Source organism: Lemur catta, chromosome 1, assembly GCF_020740605.2.
Source record: "Lemur catta isolate mLemCat1 chromosome 1, mLemCat1.pri, whole genome shotgun sequence".
In the NCBI taxonomy this organism is placed as follows: domain Eukaryota; kingdom Metazoa; phylum Chordata; class Mammalia; order Primates; family Lemuridae; genus Lemur; species Lemur catta.
The window spans coordinates 169,238,055-169,254,790 of record NC_059128.1 but is presented as its reverse complement, the minus strand read 5'-3'; the positions used below and the strand labels follow the sequence as shown (position 1 = coordinate 169,254,790).

Below are 16,736 nucleotides of genomic sequence, written 5' to 3'. Positions count from 1 at the left end.
TGTAGTAGGTTATACAGTAATTATTTTCCCACTGATTTATTGAGTCTTAATCTTCTGATTTTTAACTTGAATATTTTGCATTTTTACAGGTGAAACTGGACCTTATTTAATTATTAGTCCAGGATTCTCTGTACCCAAGGTTGATTTTTGAACTTTATTTCAGTTTATGTTGATTTTTAATGCAAATGTTTTTAAAATCACTGGTATAAGTGATAAAATTTATGTGAACATATTTGAGACAAAAATAACTAAGATAAAAGTATGAAGAATAAGATGACAAAGGGTTAACTTTTTGATTGTTGATAATTATGTAAAAGTTACTAAGTGACTTCATGTTCAGAGAAAACAGATTTAACTGAAATGTGTTACTAGATTAAGGGACATTTTGTTTTATTTATAGAAAAATATTCTGATGATAAGGAATATCAAAAAAAGCCATATGAGAAATAAATTCTTTATTCTTGGAGATTTTTAAGACTATGGCAACCAGTTACATGTCTAGATAACACCAGTGTATATTTAATCAGTCTTTAGGGCCCTCTTTATCATATAAATTCAATGTTTTATGTCTTTTTCTTCTTCCCTTACACTCCTGAGTATTTTCTATTATACTTATTTAATTTACAGGCTATTCAGATTTTTTTAATGTCTAAAGAACTTTGAAGTACCTAAACAAGAGGTTTCTTTATAAAAGATGATATAAGGAGTAGGAAAGAGAAACTCAAAAAGTTTATACAACTTTTAAAACAATGGTCATTTGTAATTTAATGTTAAGCATGAGATAGAAAAAGATTAACTGTAAAATCTGTTGTTCCACAGGTACTGTGAGAATAGAGATGTTTAGAAATATGCAGAATGCAGAAATCATCAGAAAAATGACTGAAGAATTTGATGAGGTATGGCATTTCAATATTTATACAGATTGTCTACTTGTACCTTTACATGGTGAATATGTTGATTATTTCCAGTTTTGTTTTGATTTTGTGTTAGTGTAAGAAAAGATCTACTATTTTTTATTTATGTGATAATCCATGCTACTAATTCCCATATTAATGATCTTCAGGGATTTGGTTATGTTGTGTGGAGGTAGCATTGAATAATGACAAATGACTGTTAAGGATAAGAAAATTAGTACTATGAGGTAGAAGCTGATTCTTGACATTTATTGAAGACCTTCTCAAATTTCCAAATTTATAAATGCATCTCCAGCAGTTTTCTGTTCTGTGGAATAGTAGTTGCATTTAATGCTTTAAAGGAAAAAGGGTTTGGAGGTCAAGTAACCAGGGCTGCGTACTATATGTGTCTTAGAGATTATCAAAGCACATTATCTTATTTAAGGTTCTTAGAAATCCTAATGAAGAAAAACCTGCTTAACCTTATATAACCCAGAATTTCCCCAAATTATTTTACAAGGACCTCCCCCCCCGCCTCCCCCCCCCCAGTGTGTGCGAGAGAGTGTGTGTGTGTGCGCGCGTGTGCGTGTGTGAGAGAGAGAGAGAGAGAGAGAGAGGGAGGGAGAGAGGAGAGAGAGGGAAACTTCTGTCTGGGGTCTGGGACACTCTACTTGAGAGTATTCTAATTTCTATTTAGAATACATGTTTTCTTTCTTTTTTTTCTTTTTTTTTGCTTGTCTTCCCAAATTGATCACCTTTCCTATTTTCACAGAAATATTCTCTAGATTTTTAATAATTAAAAAAATTTTTTTAATGAATACAATCAGCAGTTTCACACTGACTGTAAATGCTAAAACATTTTCACAGTTTTATTTCTGTATTGTATTTATGGTAAACTGAATTCATGTCATGCTGTAGGCCACCACTAATTCCAGTTTTAACATCCTGCCTTTTAATTTAAATGAGATTTATCTTTTTTGGTTAGATGTTCCTTTTTCTTGACTTCCAGTGCTAAAACATTGGATTTTTTTCCAGGTCTGCTCTTGGTGGGGGCTTGGGCTTCTTATTATCATTATTACTATTAATTTTCAGTTGAAAAAGTAATACAAACACATGGTCTCATCAATTGTTCACTTTCACTCTAGCAGCATACACCAGAACATTTCACATGTGCTTCTTTACAGAACCTTTCTGCCAATGGCTTTCACATTATTTTAGTCACATTCCATGGGAGGTTGGGGAGTTGCTTACAAGTGACCCATGCATATATATGTCTACAATCCCTTGTCTTCAATTCTGTAATCCAAAAAGCTCTGCAGTTTCAAAGGATTTTTTCAATTGATGGCAAAACCTAGCCTCAACTAACATGAGGTTATTTACAGTTTTAATTTTCCCACTCAGTGTGAATATATGCATGTGTTGCTGGTGAAATATTAATGTTCTTGTTTATAGGAGGCTTTCCCAGATTCTGTTGGGATATCATGGAATATAGGGTATATGTACAGTATTAATTTATAAAATTCAAAAACTTCTGGATTCTGAAATATTTTGTTGTGGTTATTCATTGCTAAAAATTGCTTTTGTAGTAGTAGTTGTTGTTGTTACGGCAAGAGTTTATATGTGGTAAACTGAAGCTAGCAAAGAAAGATTAAGGTGTGAGTAGTAGGTTTATTCATCAGCAGCTAGACTGACTCTATCATGCCAGGTTTGTAACACAAGTGATTCAGATCACAGATTAAAAAGCAGTATGCATCTTGGACCTTTAGGGCACCACCCTTCGATGGAAAGATTATTAAGAGTTTAATCATGTAAGATAGTAGGTCACAAACTTTCCTACACATTAACATCACCTGGGGTTCTTTAAAATACACTGGTGCCTGGCTCTCCCTCACATTCCCCAGACATTCTGATTTAATTTTTAAGGTATGAAACCTAGGTATAGGGATTTTTGAAAGTTGATGTACTCCAAAGAATGGGAACTACTGGTCAAAGGGAAATACGAAAAAGAAAGCCAAAAATTAACTTGTTAAAACCCTTCATATGTGAGAATAGAATGACAAGAAAACAGAAATGAATGCACTTTGGAAATACACAATAACAAGTAATCATTTTTTTATTATATTAAGATTTTAATTATCTAGAGGAAGATAAATTCAGGTAAATAAAGGTCATGGTATGCTGAGAAAAATTCCTGTGAATATTATCACATATTCAGGGTATATTGAAGGAATAGTAAACTGTTACCAAAGTTACATAGCTATGAGTTACATAGCAAATGCAATTTCTCAAAAGGCATTTATTTCATATTCTTAAATATTTTTTCTCCTACTGTTTGAGATGATTGACTTAAAGAAGATTATTTTTAAAATAACCATTCTAATTCTTTTCCTGTTTGATAGTACAAGTAACACAGTTTGATTACGATAAGAATGTGTTCATTTAAAGCAAAATTATTTATTAGTTACATTCTAAGCCTATCCATTTTATCTTCAGTCACTTAAGGAAGATATTGTTCTTTTTCTACTGTGTATACACCTAAGAAACTGGCTTTAAATGCTTATATATTACTAAAGTACACCATATTTTAATAAGTTCTTTTCCTTCAAAATATTGTGTAGGTCATTTAGTCCCCTGAGCGGGTGGGGGGCAGCTTCATTTTTCTAAATTGTATTTTGTGGTAATATTCTAAAAGAGATGATGACAAGAACTGTTGGATCCCAATGTCTGGTTCTCAAGGAGTAATCATTAAAATTTAGTTGAAAATGAATATATTGAATTATAGCAAAATAAGGTAAAGATTAAATGAGTTAGATTGGAAGTGTTTAGATTTTGGATAAGGTGGTCTAAAAGTATGTTATTGCTTGAGAAATACACTTTGCCTCCTGTTCTTTATTACAAACAGATGATAACGTTTATTAACAGATAACCTTTTTAAAATCCCTACAAACCTGCCCACAGCTAGAAGTGCTTTGTAATTATTATATCAACCTAATTTAAAAATAAATTATTTCTCAGAGCAGTCTATGGCTATTCATAGTCAATAGTCAATTCTTATTAGAGCCCACTGGGAGAGAAAGTAAAATCATATTATTTCTTCCCCAGATTTTTTTGTTTTGTTTTGTTTTCTGAGACAGAGTCTCAGTCTGTCACCCTGGGTAGAGTGCAGTGGCATCATCGTAGCTCACTGGAACCTCAAACTCCGGGGCTCAGGCGATCCTCTAGCCTCAGCCTCCTGAGTAGCTGGGACTACAGACGTGCGCCACATGCCTGGCTAATTTTTCTCTTTTTTGTAGAGGCGGGGTCTCGGTCTTGCTTAGGCTGGTCTCAAACTCCTGACCTCAAGCAATTATCCCTCCTCGGTCTCCCAGAGTGCTGGGATTACAGATGTGAGCCACTGTGCCCAGCCTTCTTCCCCAGATTTTTAGAATTACATTTCCATATATATGTAAATTCTTAGGTATGTTTCCTCAAGGTCAGATCACATAGTTTTCATATATTTAAATGTGACTTGTATATAGAGAAACCTTTGTAACATAACACATTTAACATATTCATTTAGTGCCTTTAATGCTTCCCTATTTTACATTGCATTGCTCACAATGATAAGTTGTGTGATTTTGTGTATTGTGCTTTCTTACAATGATAACAACTTATTCTGCACCTTTTTTCTCTTCTGATTTCTAATCATATGTGCTTTTATGAATTTATTTATTTAATCCTGAGCTAGAACCTTTCATCTGTTTCTCCATTTGAGCATTTATTTAATCAGAGGATTAAAAATTTTAATAAGTATAAAAATGGTTAAATAGCATACAAACTGAGAAAATGTACCAGAAGTATTATAGATATGGTAAAGGAAAGCTCAAATTATCTCTAGTCCCAAGTTAAAGTCTCTAAAATTTTTTTCAGTTGTATATCGCATCAATAAAACATTTTTAGCCAATAGTCCTAATAGTGAAAACCTGTAACAAGGCTCTTCTCTCTTTTCCCCATGCTCATTTTCAAAGAACTTCCTAGATAGAGTGCTTGTCTTATGGGAAGTAACTGCCTGGTGATAATTTTAGACTTTCTTAGTTTGGAACTAAGTCTGTTTCCTAAATATAAGTAAAAATAAATAAGTGAAAGTATTTTTTCCCTTCCAACAGTGAGATATGACTGGGAATATAAATCTCAAGCGAGGTTATCAGTGGCCTTAAAATGTAAAGCTGTTCCAAACATGGTGATATGCAGATTCACAGGTGTGGTTTTATATCTTAAACACAGACTATAACGTGATAATTTAGAGAATGGCACTGTAGAATTTGGAATTCTTTCTAGTGATTTCAGAAATGTGATACCCTCAAAGATGTTAGTGTGCATAGTTTCAAACAATTTTTAATGTACCCATTTTTTTGAAATTATGTGTCATTTGATACATGCAAAAAGAATGTATGTTTTTGTCTGCTTTGTCAAAGATCACATGACAATATGAGGTTGGTGTTATATCTGGGTTCTCAGTCCTGTTCCAATGGTCTATATCTCTGTTCTTGTGCCAGTACCATGTTGTTTTGGTTACTATAGCCTTGTAGTATAGCTTGAAGTCTGGTAGATTGATGCTTCCCAATTTATTCTTTTTGCTTACGATTGCTTTGGCTATATGGGGTCTTCTCTGGTTTCATATGAAGTGTAGAATTAGTTTTTCTAGATCTATGAAAAATGATGTTGGTATTTTGTTTGATAAGGATTGCATTAATTCTGTAGATAATGTTAGGTAGTATAGACATTTTAACAATATTAATTCTGCCGATCCATGAGCATGGTAGGGTTTTCCATTTGTTTATATCCTTTGCAATTTCTTTTCTCAGTGTTTTGTAGTTCTCCCTATATAAGTCTCTTACTTTCTTAGTTAAATATATTCCTAAATATTTAATATTATTTGATGCTATTATGAAAAATGTTGCATCTTTGATTTTATTCTCAGCTTGACTGTTATTGGTGTATATGAAAGCTACTGAATTGTGTGCATTGATTTTGTATCCTGAGACTTTGCTAAAATTCATTTACCAATTCCAGGAGTCTCATGGTTGAACCTTTGGGGTTTTCTAGATATAATATCATATGGTCAGCAAAGAGTGAAAGTTTGACCTCTTTTGCCCCCATTTGGATACCCTTGATTCCTTGCTCTTGTCTGGGGAAAAAAAATCCCTATTCAATAAATGGTGCTGGGAAAATTGGATAGCCACATGCAGAAGATTGAAACTGGATCCGTACCTCTCACCTCTCACAAAAATCAACTCATGATGGATACCAGACTTAAACCTAAGATGCGAAACCATAAGAATTCTAGAAGAAAATGTTGGGAAACCTCTTATAGACATTGACCTAGGCAAAGAATTTATGAAGAAGACCCCCAAAGTAATCACAGCAGCAACTAAAATAAATAAATGGGAACTGATCAGATTAAAAGGCTTCCCAAGGAAACTATCATTAGGGTGAATAGACAACCTACAGAATGGGAGAAAATACTCACATGCTACACATCCTAAAGGGCTAATAATTAGAATTTATATAGAACTTAGGAAAATCAACAAGAAAAAAATCAAACAAGCCCATTAAAAAGTGGGGAAAGGACATGAACAGAAACTTTTCAAAAGAAGACAAAATAATGGCCAAAAAACATAAAAAATTGCACAACATCTCTAATCATCAGGGAAATGCAAACCAAAACCACAATGAGATATCACTTAATTCCAGCGAGAATGGCTTTTATCAAAAATCCCAAAACAACAAATGATGGCATAGATGCAGAGAGATAGGAACACTCATACACTGCTGGTGGGACTGCAAATTAGTACAACCTCTGTGGAAAGCAATGTGGAGATACCTGAAAGAACTAAAAGTAGAAGTATCATTTGATCCAGCAATCCTACTACTAGGCCAAAGGAGAAAAAGTCATTCAGTAATAAAGACATCTGCACTGGACTGTTTATAGTAACACAATTCACAATTGCAAAGATGTTGAAACATCCCAAGTACCCATCAACACATGAGTGGATTAATAAAATGTGGTATATGTATAGCATGGAATACTACTCAGCCATAAAAACATCGGTGAGCTAGCACCTCTTTCTTTTCTTGAGACAGAGTCTTGCTTCGTTGCCTGGGCTAGAGTGCCGTGGCATCAGCCTAGCTCACAGCAACCTCAAATTCCTAGGCTCAAGCGATCCTCCTGCCTCAGCCTCCTGAGTAGCTGGGACTACAGGCTCATGCCACCACGCCCGACTAAGTTTTCTCTTTTTAGCAGAGACGGGCTCTCACTCCTGCTCAGGCTGATATCAAACTCCTGAGCTCAAGCAGTCCTCCCGCCTTGGTCTCCCAGAATGCTAAGATTAAAGGCTTGAGCCACCGTGCCCGGCCATAGCACCTCTTGTATTATCCTGGATGGAGCTACAGCCCATTCTTGAAGTATCACAATAATGGAAAAACAAGGACCACATGTACTCACCATCAAATTGGTACTAACTGCTCAACACTTACGAGCACACATGGAAGCAATATTCATTGGCTGCTGGGCAGGTGGGGGTGGGGGAATGAGTAAATTCACAACTAATGGGTATGGAGCGCAGTGTCTGGGGCATGGGCATGCTTGTAGCTCTGGCTTGGGTGGTGCAAAGGCAATAAATGTAATCATAATGTTTGTGCCCGCATAATATTCTGAAATTTAAAAATTAAAATAAAAGAATATATGTAACATGTGTAAGATATGTGAATCTACCACCCCCAACATAAAACGGAAATATTACTGATATTATTGAAATTACCTGTGTGCTCCTATACTTTCCCATTCCTTTGCTTTGCCTCAGAAGTAATTAATATCCTGAAATTTGTTGAAAAAAAATAATAAAAACTTTTTTAAAGTTATGTGTTTTTTTCTTACAAACCTATGTATAAGTATTTGCCACTCTTTATGAAATATTTGTCAAGACCATAAATGAAAGTAGAGGGCAGACATTTGGTGGCACCACATTTAACTAATGGATGACAGTTTTGGGCAGGACTTTTTTTTTTTTTTTAAACAGTATCTTGCTCTGTCATCCGGGCTAGAGTGCAGTGGTATCATCAGAGCTCACTGCAGCCTCAAAGTCCTGGGCTCAAGTGATCCTCCTGCCTCAGCCTCCTGAATAGCTGGGACTATGGGTATGTACCACTACACCCAGCTATTTGCCCCACCCCTGTAGAGATGAGGTCTCACTTTGTTGCTCAGGCTGGTCTTGAACTCTTGACCCCAAGTGATCCTCCCACCTCAGCCGCTCAAAGTGCTGGAGCCATGGGACCCAGCCCTAGGACATATTTAAAAGTAATGATGTTGACAGTCTCACTGCTGCTTTGACTTCATATATTCACATTTTTGTCTGTGGCTGAGGAAATACAAATTGTCAAAATTTATGATTGCTTAAAGAAAACATATCTGTAGAGATATTTTAGAAATCCCTACCTTTATTTAGACCTATTTTTATAGTATCATTCTTGCTGTGATTCATTCATTTGATCAAGAAATATTTGAGTCTATGTTTCATTCTAAGCATTGAGGACAGAATTCTAAGCAGTGAATACACCAAACAAAAAATCCCTGCCCTAATGGAATTTTATGTTCTAGTTGGGATAGAAGCCAGTGAATAAAATATCTGGGCAAAAGATTATAGTGTGAGTGGACATTGAAAACTTAAGAAGTGGGCAGGTTGGAGGGGGGTGAGGGATAAAAATTTACCTATCAGGTATAATTACACTATTGTGGTGAGAAGTACACTAAAAGCCCCGATTTCAGCATTATACAATTCACTCCTATAACAAAAAACACATTTACCCCCTCAATCTATTGAAATAAAAAAGTTTTATCCAAAGGGGGAAAATATTATATTATAATAGATGGCAATGAATCCTATGCAGAAAAATAAAGTAGAGAACGAGGAAGAGATTTTAGTGGGACCGGTCATTTTATATTGGTGAATGGTGGTATGCATTGTAAAATAGTGTTACAACCAATTTGATGCCTTATTAATCACAAAATAACAGTAAATCTCTAGCTTGGAAAAAAAAATAGGGTGGTCAGAAACCCCTCTCTAAGAATGTGACCTTGAGCAAAGACTTGATGGAGGTGATGGAGCAAGGCATGCATGTATCTGAGGGAATACAACAAGGGCAGAGGCCCTGAAGTGAAAGTATCCCTAGTCTGAGAGACCACAAAGAAGTTACTGCTGCCAAAGCACATTGATTTAGATATTGCATTTGATCATTGTATCCTTGGACATTTTGAAAATATAAAAGAGTCCCTCCACTTTTTTTTTTCCTTTGTATGACATTAACTTTTTGACAAGCCCAAGCTAGTTAGTTGTCTTGTAAGATATTTCACATTTTTATTTCTCTGATTTTTTTTTGTCATTATATTATTGAACTTGTTCCTATATCCCCTGTATTTTATAATTCATAGTTAGGTGTAAAGACTTCATTAGATTAGCTATACATTTTTTGCAAGAAAATTTTATAGGTGAAATTTTGTACTGTGTACTTCATACTGTATCACAGTAGGTAGCACATATGAGGTTGTCTGCTTATTAGTGATGGTGAAATTTATCACTTTTAACATGGTGCCCATTGGATCTTTTTGTAAAAGTAATTTTCCCTTTGCAATTATTAAATATTCTGGCATTGTGTTGGCCGGGCATGGTGGCTCACACTTGTAATCCCAGCACTTTCAGAGGCCAAGGTGGGAGAATTTCTTCAGCCCAGGAGTTCAAGATCAGCTGGTTCTACAAAATATACGAAAATTTTCCAGGTGTGGTGGCATACCTCTGTAGTCACAGCTACTTGGGAGGCTGAGACAGGAGGATAACTTGAGCCCAGGGGGTTGAGGTTGCAGTAAACTCTGATGATGCCACTGTACTCTAGCCCCGGGAACAGGGAGACAAAAAAAAAAAAAACAAAAAAATAAAAGAAAATTTGGGCATTGTGTTAATATCCTGATAATGATAACTTGCCACTTAATGGTTTTAGTGTTTATTGATTATCTATTTCTGAAATTTTGAGTTTATTTTGAATATTGAAATAAATATGGCCTGAAGTCTGAGAATAGGCTATTCTGTATCAGTTGTTTTAAATTAAAGTGTGACAGTCTCTTCTCATGGGACAGAGTATTTAGGCATCCCTAAATAAAAGAGTTGGGCCTCTTCTGGAGCTTCAGGGGAAGAGAATTTTTTTGTTTACTGTTATGAATAAGTCCACCCAGTCAGCCAAACCTGAAACAGAAGAGTCCTTTTTTGTCCATTAGTCACTGAAATCAGTGGACTTTGTATCTTTAATATTTGGATATTTATCACATCCTTTCCATTTTCTCTACTGTTACTGTCTTATTTTAAACTCTCTCTCTCTTTGCTTCCCCTTTCCTGTGGTTTGTGGATCTGTTAGAGTGGTGAGTCTCCTTGCTCTTTTTTCTTTACCTTTACCTTCACCTTCTGACTACTCTCCACATTGCAATCAAAAATGCCTTTTAAAGCTCATATCTGTTCATTCTTACTTTCTCAAAATTTTTCAAATGCCACCCATTGCTTCCAGAATGAAATTTGGCTTCCTCAGCTGCCTTTCTATAGAGAAGGCTCCCTATGTTCTGGTCCTGCCTTTCTTGCTGGTTACCACTGCAAATTCTGGTTTAGTTTACCAGATTTAAAGCAGGTCTACTATAGTCCCATTGTTGTGCCCTTGTTTATAGACCTTTGCTCATTTTATTGCCTAGAATGTTATCTCTTTTTCCCTTGCCCTTTGCATCTGCAGAGAGTTGACACTCCTAAGTACCATATGCCCTTATAAAGCTCCTTTTATTGTATTAATTTACTTCTTGTGTGTCCATGTCACCTGAATTAAAGTGGAAATTCTTTGACAGATCCTTGTTTTGCTCATCTTTGTATGCCAGAGATCTGGTAAAGTGCCAGGAGCATATTCATTGTTGAGTAAATGTCTGACTAGATGGATGGGTGAATAGGTGGTTGGGAAGATGGATAGTTTCTGTTCTCAAAACAAGTGTTTGTGAATCATTATTTTAAGCACTAGTGGTATATATCTTGGTAAGTCTAATCAAATTAGATAACCAAAGCCAACGTTTCACCAAAAACAGGACAACATTGTCCATCAGCTGGTCCAAAAAGCAATTCTCCTGCATTTACTCTTAGAGAATGTTTTATCTCTTTAGATATCTATAGTTTATGACCCAATTGAGTCCCTAAATACCTGTGCAGACTGTTTCATTGCTATTTTAATTTTCTAGAGATCATTCTTGGATACTATTAGAATTCAAATGCTTAAGGATTAGGCAGTCAGCCTTTACCTCTGCTAGCTACGTGAACTTAAACTTGCAGTGGACCTCACTTGAGATTGTTGTTCTCATCCATGTCAGAGGTTCTAAATGTTGTAGTTTTTGTTGCTGGCCCTTGAAGCTTGGCACTCTTTTCCTTCCTCTCTCTCATTAGCGTTCCCAAAACTTGTAAAATATATTTTCCCATTAGTTCCTTGGTTTTCCATTTGGGGGCAGAACCCCAGTGTCCCTCTATTGGAAGAACAAGCGTAGACAACCCCTCTGTCTTCCAAAGTTCCTCTAGTAAACCATGTCAAGTCCCATTGTAGAGAGTACATGGGCTTTATAATCCCAGAACCAGAACTCTGTAGTTCTAGGATCTAGAACAAATTCTTTGTTTTTCTTAATGTCTTGTTTCTGTCATCTTTATACGTACCGGTAGTCACCACAGTGTATGTACTATACAAGGTTATATATGTGCTAAGTGCATACCACATAAATGCTACCTATATTATGTTATGTTTTACTACACAGAGATTTCTCCCCCAGTACTATTCCTGAACATATTCAGAAGAATTCCTTTTTTTTTAAACTAGATGTTTTGATTAACTCTGTATTATCCCCCTTTGTGGATTTTGCCAGATATTCTTTCCACCCTAAACTTTTTTGTTTTTTTAATTGAGACAGGGTCTCTTTCTGTCTTCCAGGCTAGAGTTCAGTGACATAATCAGAATTCACTACAGCCTTAAACTCCTGGGCTCAAATGATCCTCCTGCCTCAGCCTTCTGAGTAGCTAGGACTACAGGCACACGCCACTACACCTGGCTCCTTTTCCTATTTTTTGGAGAGAAGGAGGAGAGTGCCTCACTATGTTGCTTAGGCTGGTCTTGAACTCCTGGCCTCAAGCAATCCTCCTACCTTGGCCTCCCAAAGTGCTGGGATTACAGGTGTGAGCCCCTGCACCTGGCCCCTAAACTTCTTTCTGCCTTGTCATACATGTTGCTTATTGGATATATTTTGTCTTTTCATTAGTTTAGTCAGTAAATTTTTTGTGTTAAACATCATCATAAGACTGCCCTCAAAGATCTTAAATATTAGTGGTGGAGGAGCCATTGGGGTTGCCTGATTATTATCTTTGTTTTGTCATTATTTAGTTGTCTTTGCTTTCCTGAGAGAAGATACTACTACTTTACGAAGGGAGATAGTATTTTTCTCAAAGGAGTGTATATAGGGAGTCGTCATTCATCATTGCTCATAAGCCAGTTTTCAATACCCCGTGGCCATTGTTAACTAGACAATTCTTTTTACATGGCATGTATAAGTGGGTATGGGAAGAAAAAATTTATAACTAGTATTAGAGTGAAGAAACTCTTTTGAAGTAGATACGGGAGATTTTCTTTTCTTTTTCCGAAATGTTTTTCTTGTTTTTAGTTGCATATAGTGCAAAAACTAAAAAGTACAAAATGGTATACATAGTTAGTCTAGTGTAAATTGAGTTAGGTTTGTGGTTTGTTGTTGCTATCTTTATCTTTAACGTAACACAGGCTTCAGATTTCTTTTTTTTTTTTTTTTTGAGACAGTGTGTCGCTTTGTTGCCCGGGCTAGAGTGAGTGCCGTGGCGTCAGCCTTGCTCACAGCAACCTCAAACTCCTGGGCTTAAGCAATCCTACTGCCTCAGCCTCCCGAGTAGCTGGGACTACAGGCATGCGCCACTATGCCCGGCTAATTTTTTCTATATATATATTTTAGTTGGCCAGATAATTTCTTTCTATTTTTAGTAGAGACGGGGTCTCGCTCTTGCTGAGGCTGGTCGCGAACTCCTGACCTCGAGCAATCCACCTGCCTCAGCCTCCCAGAGTGCTAGGATTACAGGCGTGAGCCACTGCGCCCAGCCTAGGCTTCAGATTTCTCTAGTGGTGGGCTGCTGTTGACTTGTGCTTAGGATACAGAAGATTTTTCGCAGTGTTCATGCTCCACCCTCAGAACCTCTGCTTTCTCTCCACCCCAGTGCCACAGAGGAGATCTCTCTTCACAGTTTTGCCCCTTCTGCTAGTGGCAGAGTGGTGTTGCTTGTTGCCTGTTACTATGATGGGAGCATGTATTGTCCTAGTCCTACCGCAGTTATAACCATGCCCTATGTGCCTGGAGCCACCAAGGGGCCTTCTCAACTTTCCCGTACCTCCGTTCTGTAGCAGCCAACCTCTGCCTTATGTCTTGTGGGCCTTGAGTGGGAGTTTACTTCCCCACTTCCAATGCTAGCAAACCTCTGCCTGTTATTGATAAAGGATTCAAGTCCCAGTATAGTGTTTTGTCTCCTCTCCTCAAGTAGAAGTTTTTTTATTCTACTCTTCTCTCAGCTGCAGTAGGTCTTTGCCTATGCCTGGGGGTGACTCAGCTTGCTGTTCCTCCTCCAGCCAGATTAAAGCTTCTGATTTGTAGGAGAGAAAGGTCTGGATAAGTGAGCTGGGCTCCTTGCCCTTCCCTAGCAGTTGAAAATTACTCTTTGCAGGCCTACATCACAAAGAGAGGTGTTCTCTGTTTCTCTGCTCTGTCTCTAGGCTTTGTTGTGAGCACCCTGTTGAGACCTGTGGAAAATAGTTTTGAATAAGTGCAAACTTCCATTGTTACTCCATACTGACAGGTAGCTCACACATGGTGTTTGACAGTTCATTAAAATTTTGGTTGATTTCTTCTCACCCACTTTTAAGGTGGCCACCTTTTCTTCCCAGGCTGTACTACAGGTGGTAGAGTTTGTATGCCTCATCTCTTCTTGGAGGGCTTATCATTCTTTAGAATTCAAGTTACTTCGGCTCAAGATGGGCTCAAGAAAAGTTAAGACTTTTATTTTTGATTTGGCTTATTCACAGTGTTTGTAGCCTTCTACAGCCTAAAAGTGTAAGGCACTAATGAACACCCAGTTGTACCAGAATCATTTACTAAGTAATCCATCTTTCCCCACTGCTCATAGTTCTACTATAACGGTAGATGTGCATTTGTCTGTGAGTAACAGGAAAACTGACCAACATTGGCTTGAACCCACAGGAGTTTGTCTCATGCCAAATAAATGTGGGAATAGACAGTACGTGGTTGGTACTAAAGTTCAATAGGGCAATAAAGAACCTAGACTTTTTCCATCCTTTTCTTCTACCATTCTTTATCCTCCTACTTGTCCTGTCCTGGTTGAAAGATGGCTGTTGAACACCCAGCACGACATATGAGTTCAAGATTAGTGAAAGGAGGAAGGGACAAAGGACTAAAGAGGTCATACTGGCCTAGTCTGTCCATTTTAAATGGCTTTCCAGAAGCCCCATGATAGCTCCCTGCAACCTCAGACTCCTGGGCTCAAGTGACCCTCCTTCTTCAGCCTCCCGAGTATGTGGGACTACAGGTATACACCACTGCTCCTGGCATACTCTAAGGTATTTTTTACACATTATTTTCTAGGCTACTGATATATCTCCTCTCAATGATCATTCTTTCCTTCATTTCATCAACTGAATTGTTTAATTAAGAAGTCAAACATTTTAGTTCCTTGGGGTTTTGTTGGTTGGTTGGTTGGTTGTGCTGCTTTTGAATCTTCTAAAGTGTACTTATTTATTTATTATTTATTTATTCAGGTTTTGGTATGTACTGATTATTCTGCCTATCTTTCCTCTCATTTGCTGTTGGTGCTGTTTAGTTTGTTTTCTTTGTAGCCTCCTTAGGGCCTAGGTTCAGTTGTTATGGATCACTAAATGGCTGAATTTCTCAGCTGGTATAAAGCAAGAGGAGCTCTACTCTAGTGGACTACTGTTGTACTGAAGCAGCAGGTAGGCTGCTGAGATCATTGGGAAGTGTCTTGACTCTCCATTCTATGTAACTTCTCCAGTCTACCCCCACACTCCAAGTCTCTCAAAGGCTGGGAAGATTCAGCCAGCCTCTTTAGTTCCTTCTTGATCTTTTGAGGGTTCATTGAATTCATAATACTCATGTAGCACCAACATTAACTTTCTTCTGGGATTTTGACTCTGAGTGCCAGTCTCTTCCCAGTCTCTGTTTTCTATTCCTTGCTCTTAGAATCTGCTATTCTATGTATCATACTACTTCTTTCCTAGGACATGAACAAAGCTTAAGGCCTCACCTATAAACAGTTTTTCTACCAACAGTTTGTTCTAGAAAAAGCAGAAGCCACAAATTGAGAATATTCTGGCAAACATGTTCACAGAATTTCTCACTCTCTGCCTTGTGAATTTACAGTTCTGTACTTAAATGTTTTAGGCTAGAGAAGGAAGCCACTAACCAGTTGGGTTTAACTCTCAGTTTTGTGTTTTAAACAAGATGACACAATCTGGTGATACTGAGAGCCCATATTAGGTTTTTTATTGTAGAGACAGGGTCTCATTGTGTTGCCCAGGCTGGCTTTCAACTCTTAGGCTCCCAAGACAACAGGTGCAAGCCACCACACAAGGCTCAGATTTTTTTCTTAATTAAGTTAATAAATCTACTCTATGAAATAGAATTTACATCAAGTTCATGATAAAATTGGGAAAAATGAGGTTGGAGTTTCAGATGTAAAGGTTAGTTTTAGACTTCTCAGTGAAATGCTTATACTTCTGAAATTCTCAATTCTTAAAAATTATCTGGGCTTGGTGGCACACGCCTGTAGTCCTGGTTACTCAGGAGGCTGAGGTGGGAGGATCGCTTGAACCCAAGAATTCGTGGTTATAGTGAGCTATAATTGCACCCCTGCATTAAAGCCTGGGTGACAGAGGGAGACCCTGTCTCTTTAAAAAAAAGAGTTACTTAGTTGTGGTAGATCAAAACCCCAAAAAAGATAAAGCAATCCATGTACCTATGAAAATCCCCTATTTCTATCTACATGTACTTTTCAAAAAAGAGTTCCTATATAGGTAGGAAGAAAAAAAATACTTTGATGACACTGCTATCATATGACATTACTTAATATGTTCTTTATCCCTTTTAGGACAGTGGTGATTATCCTCTTACCATGCCTGGACCTCAGTGGAAAAAATTTCGTTCAAACTTTTGTGAATTTATTGGAGTCCTGATTCGACAATGTCAGTATAGCATAATTTATGATGAGTATATGATGGACACAGTTATCTCCCTTTTGACTGGTTTGTCAGACTCCCAGGTCAGAGCTTTTAGGCATACAAGTACCCTTGCTGGTAAGTAACCAACATTTTATTTCGTTTTCATTTAGTTTTGTTAAATATGTTTTATTCTAATTAAACTTTCTTTAGATTAAATATTAATGTAATCACTGTGCTCCTGAAAAATAACTTTTCCCCCCAAATTCATTTGAATAGTTTGTGTTACCTATTTAGGTAAAATGTATGCCCATTTTTGATAATGGGCATTTGATAGCCATAAGAATGAAATTTGAAATTTTCTGGCCAGTATCAACAAATATCTGTCTGAATGTTTAGTTATGTTCCTATATCCTTAGTTTATAACCAAAGAAATTTTAAGAAGCCTTTAGGCCATATTCTTTGGAAAACCGAAGTAGTAATAATTTGAAA

At 37.0% G+C, this 16,736-nt stretch overlaps 1 protein-coding gene across 1 annotated transcript in view; it reads left to right on the top strand.

The window, feature by feature from the left end:
* STAG1 (stromal antigen 1) overlaps positions 1-16,736 on the top strand; it is a 342,007-nt gene that overhangs the window by 184,856 nt on the left and 140,415 nt on the right. The window contains exons 6-7 of the mRNA XM_045539117.1: positions 820-896; positions 16,178-16,382. Of these exons, the coding sequence (XP_045395073.1) occupies positions 820-896; positions 16,178-16,382 (282 nt within the window). The remainder of the gene's footprint in view (positions 1-819; positions 897-16,177; positions 16,383-16,736) is intronic.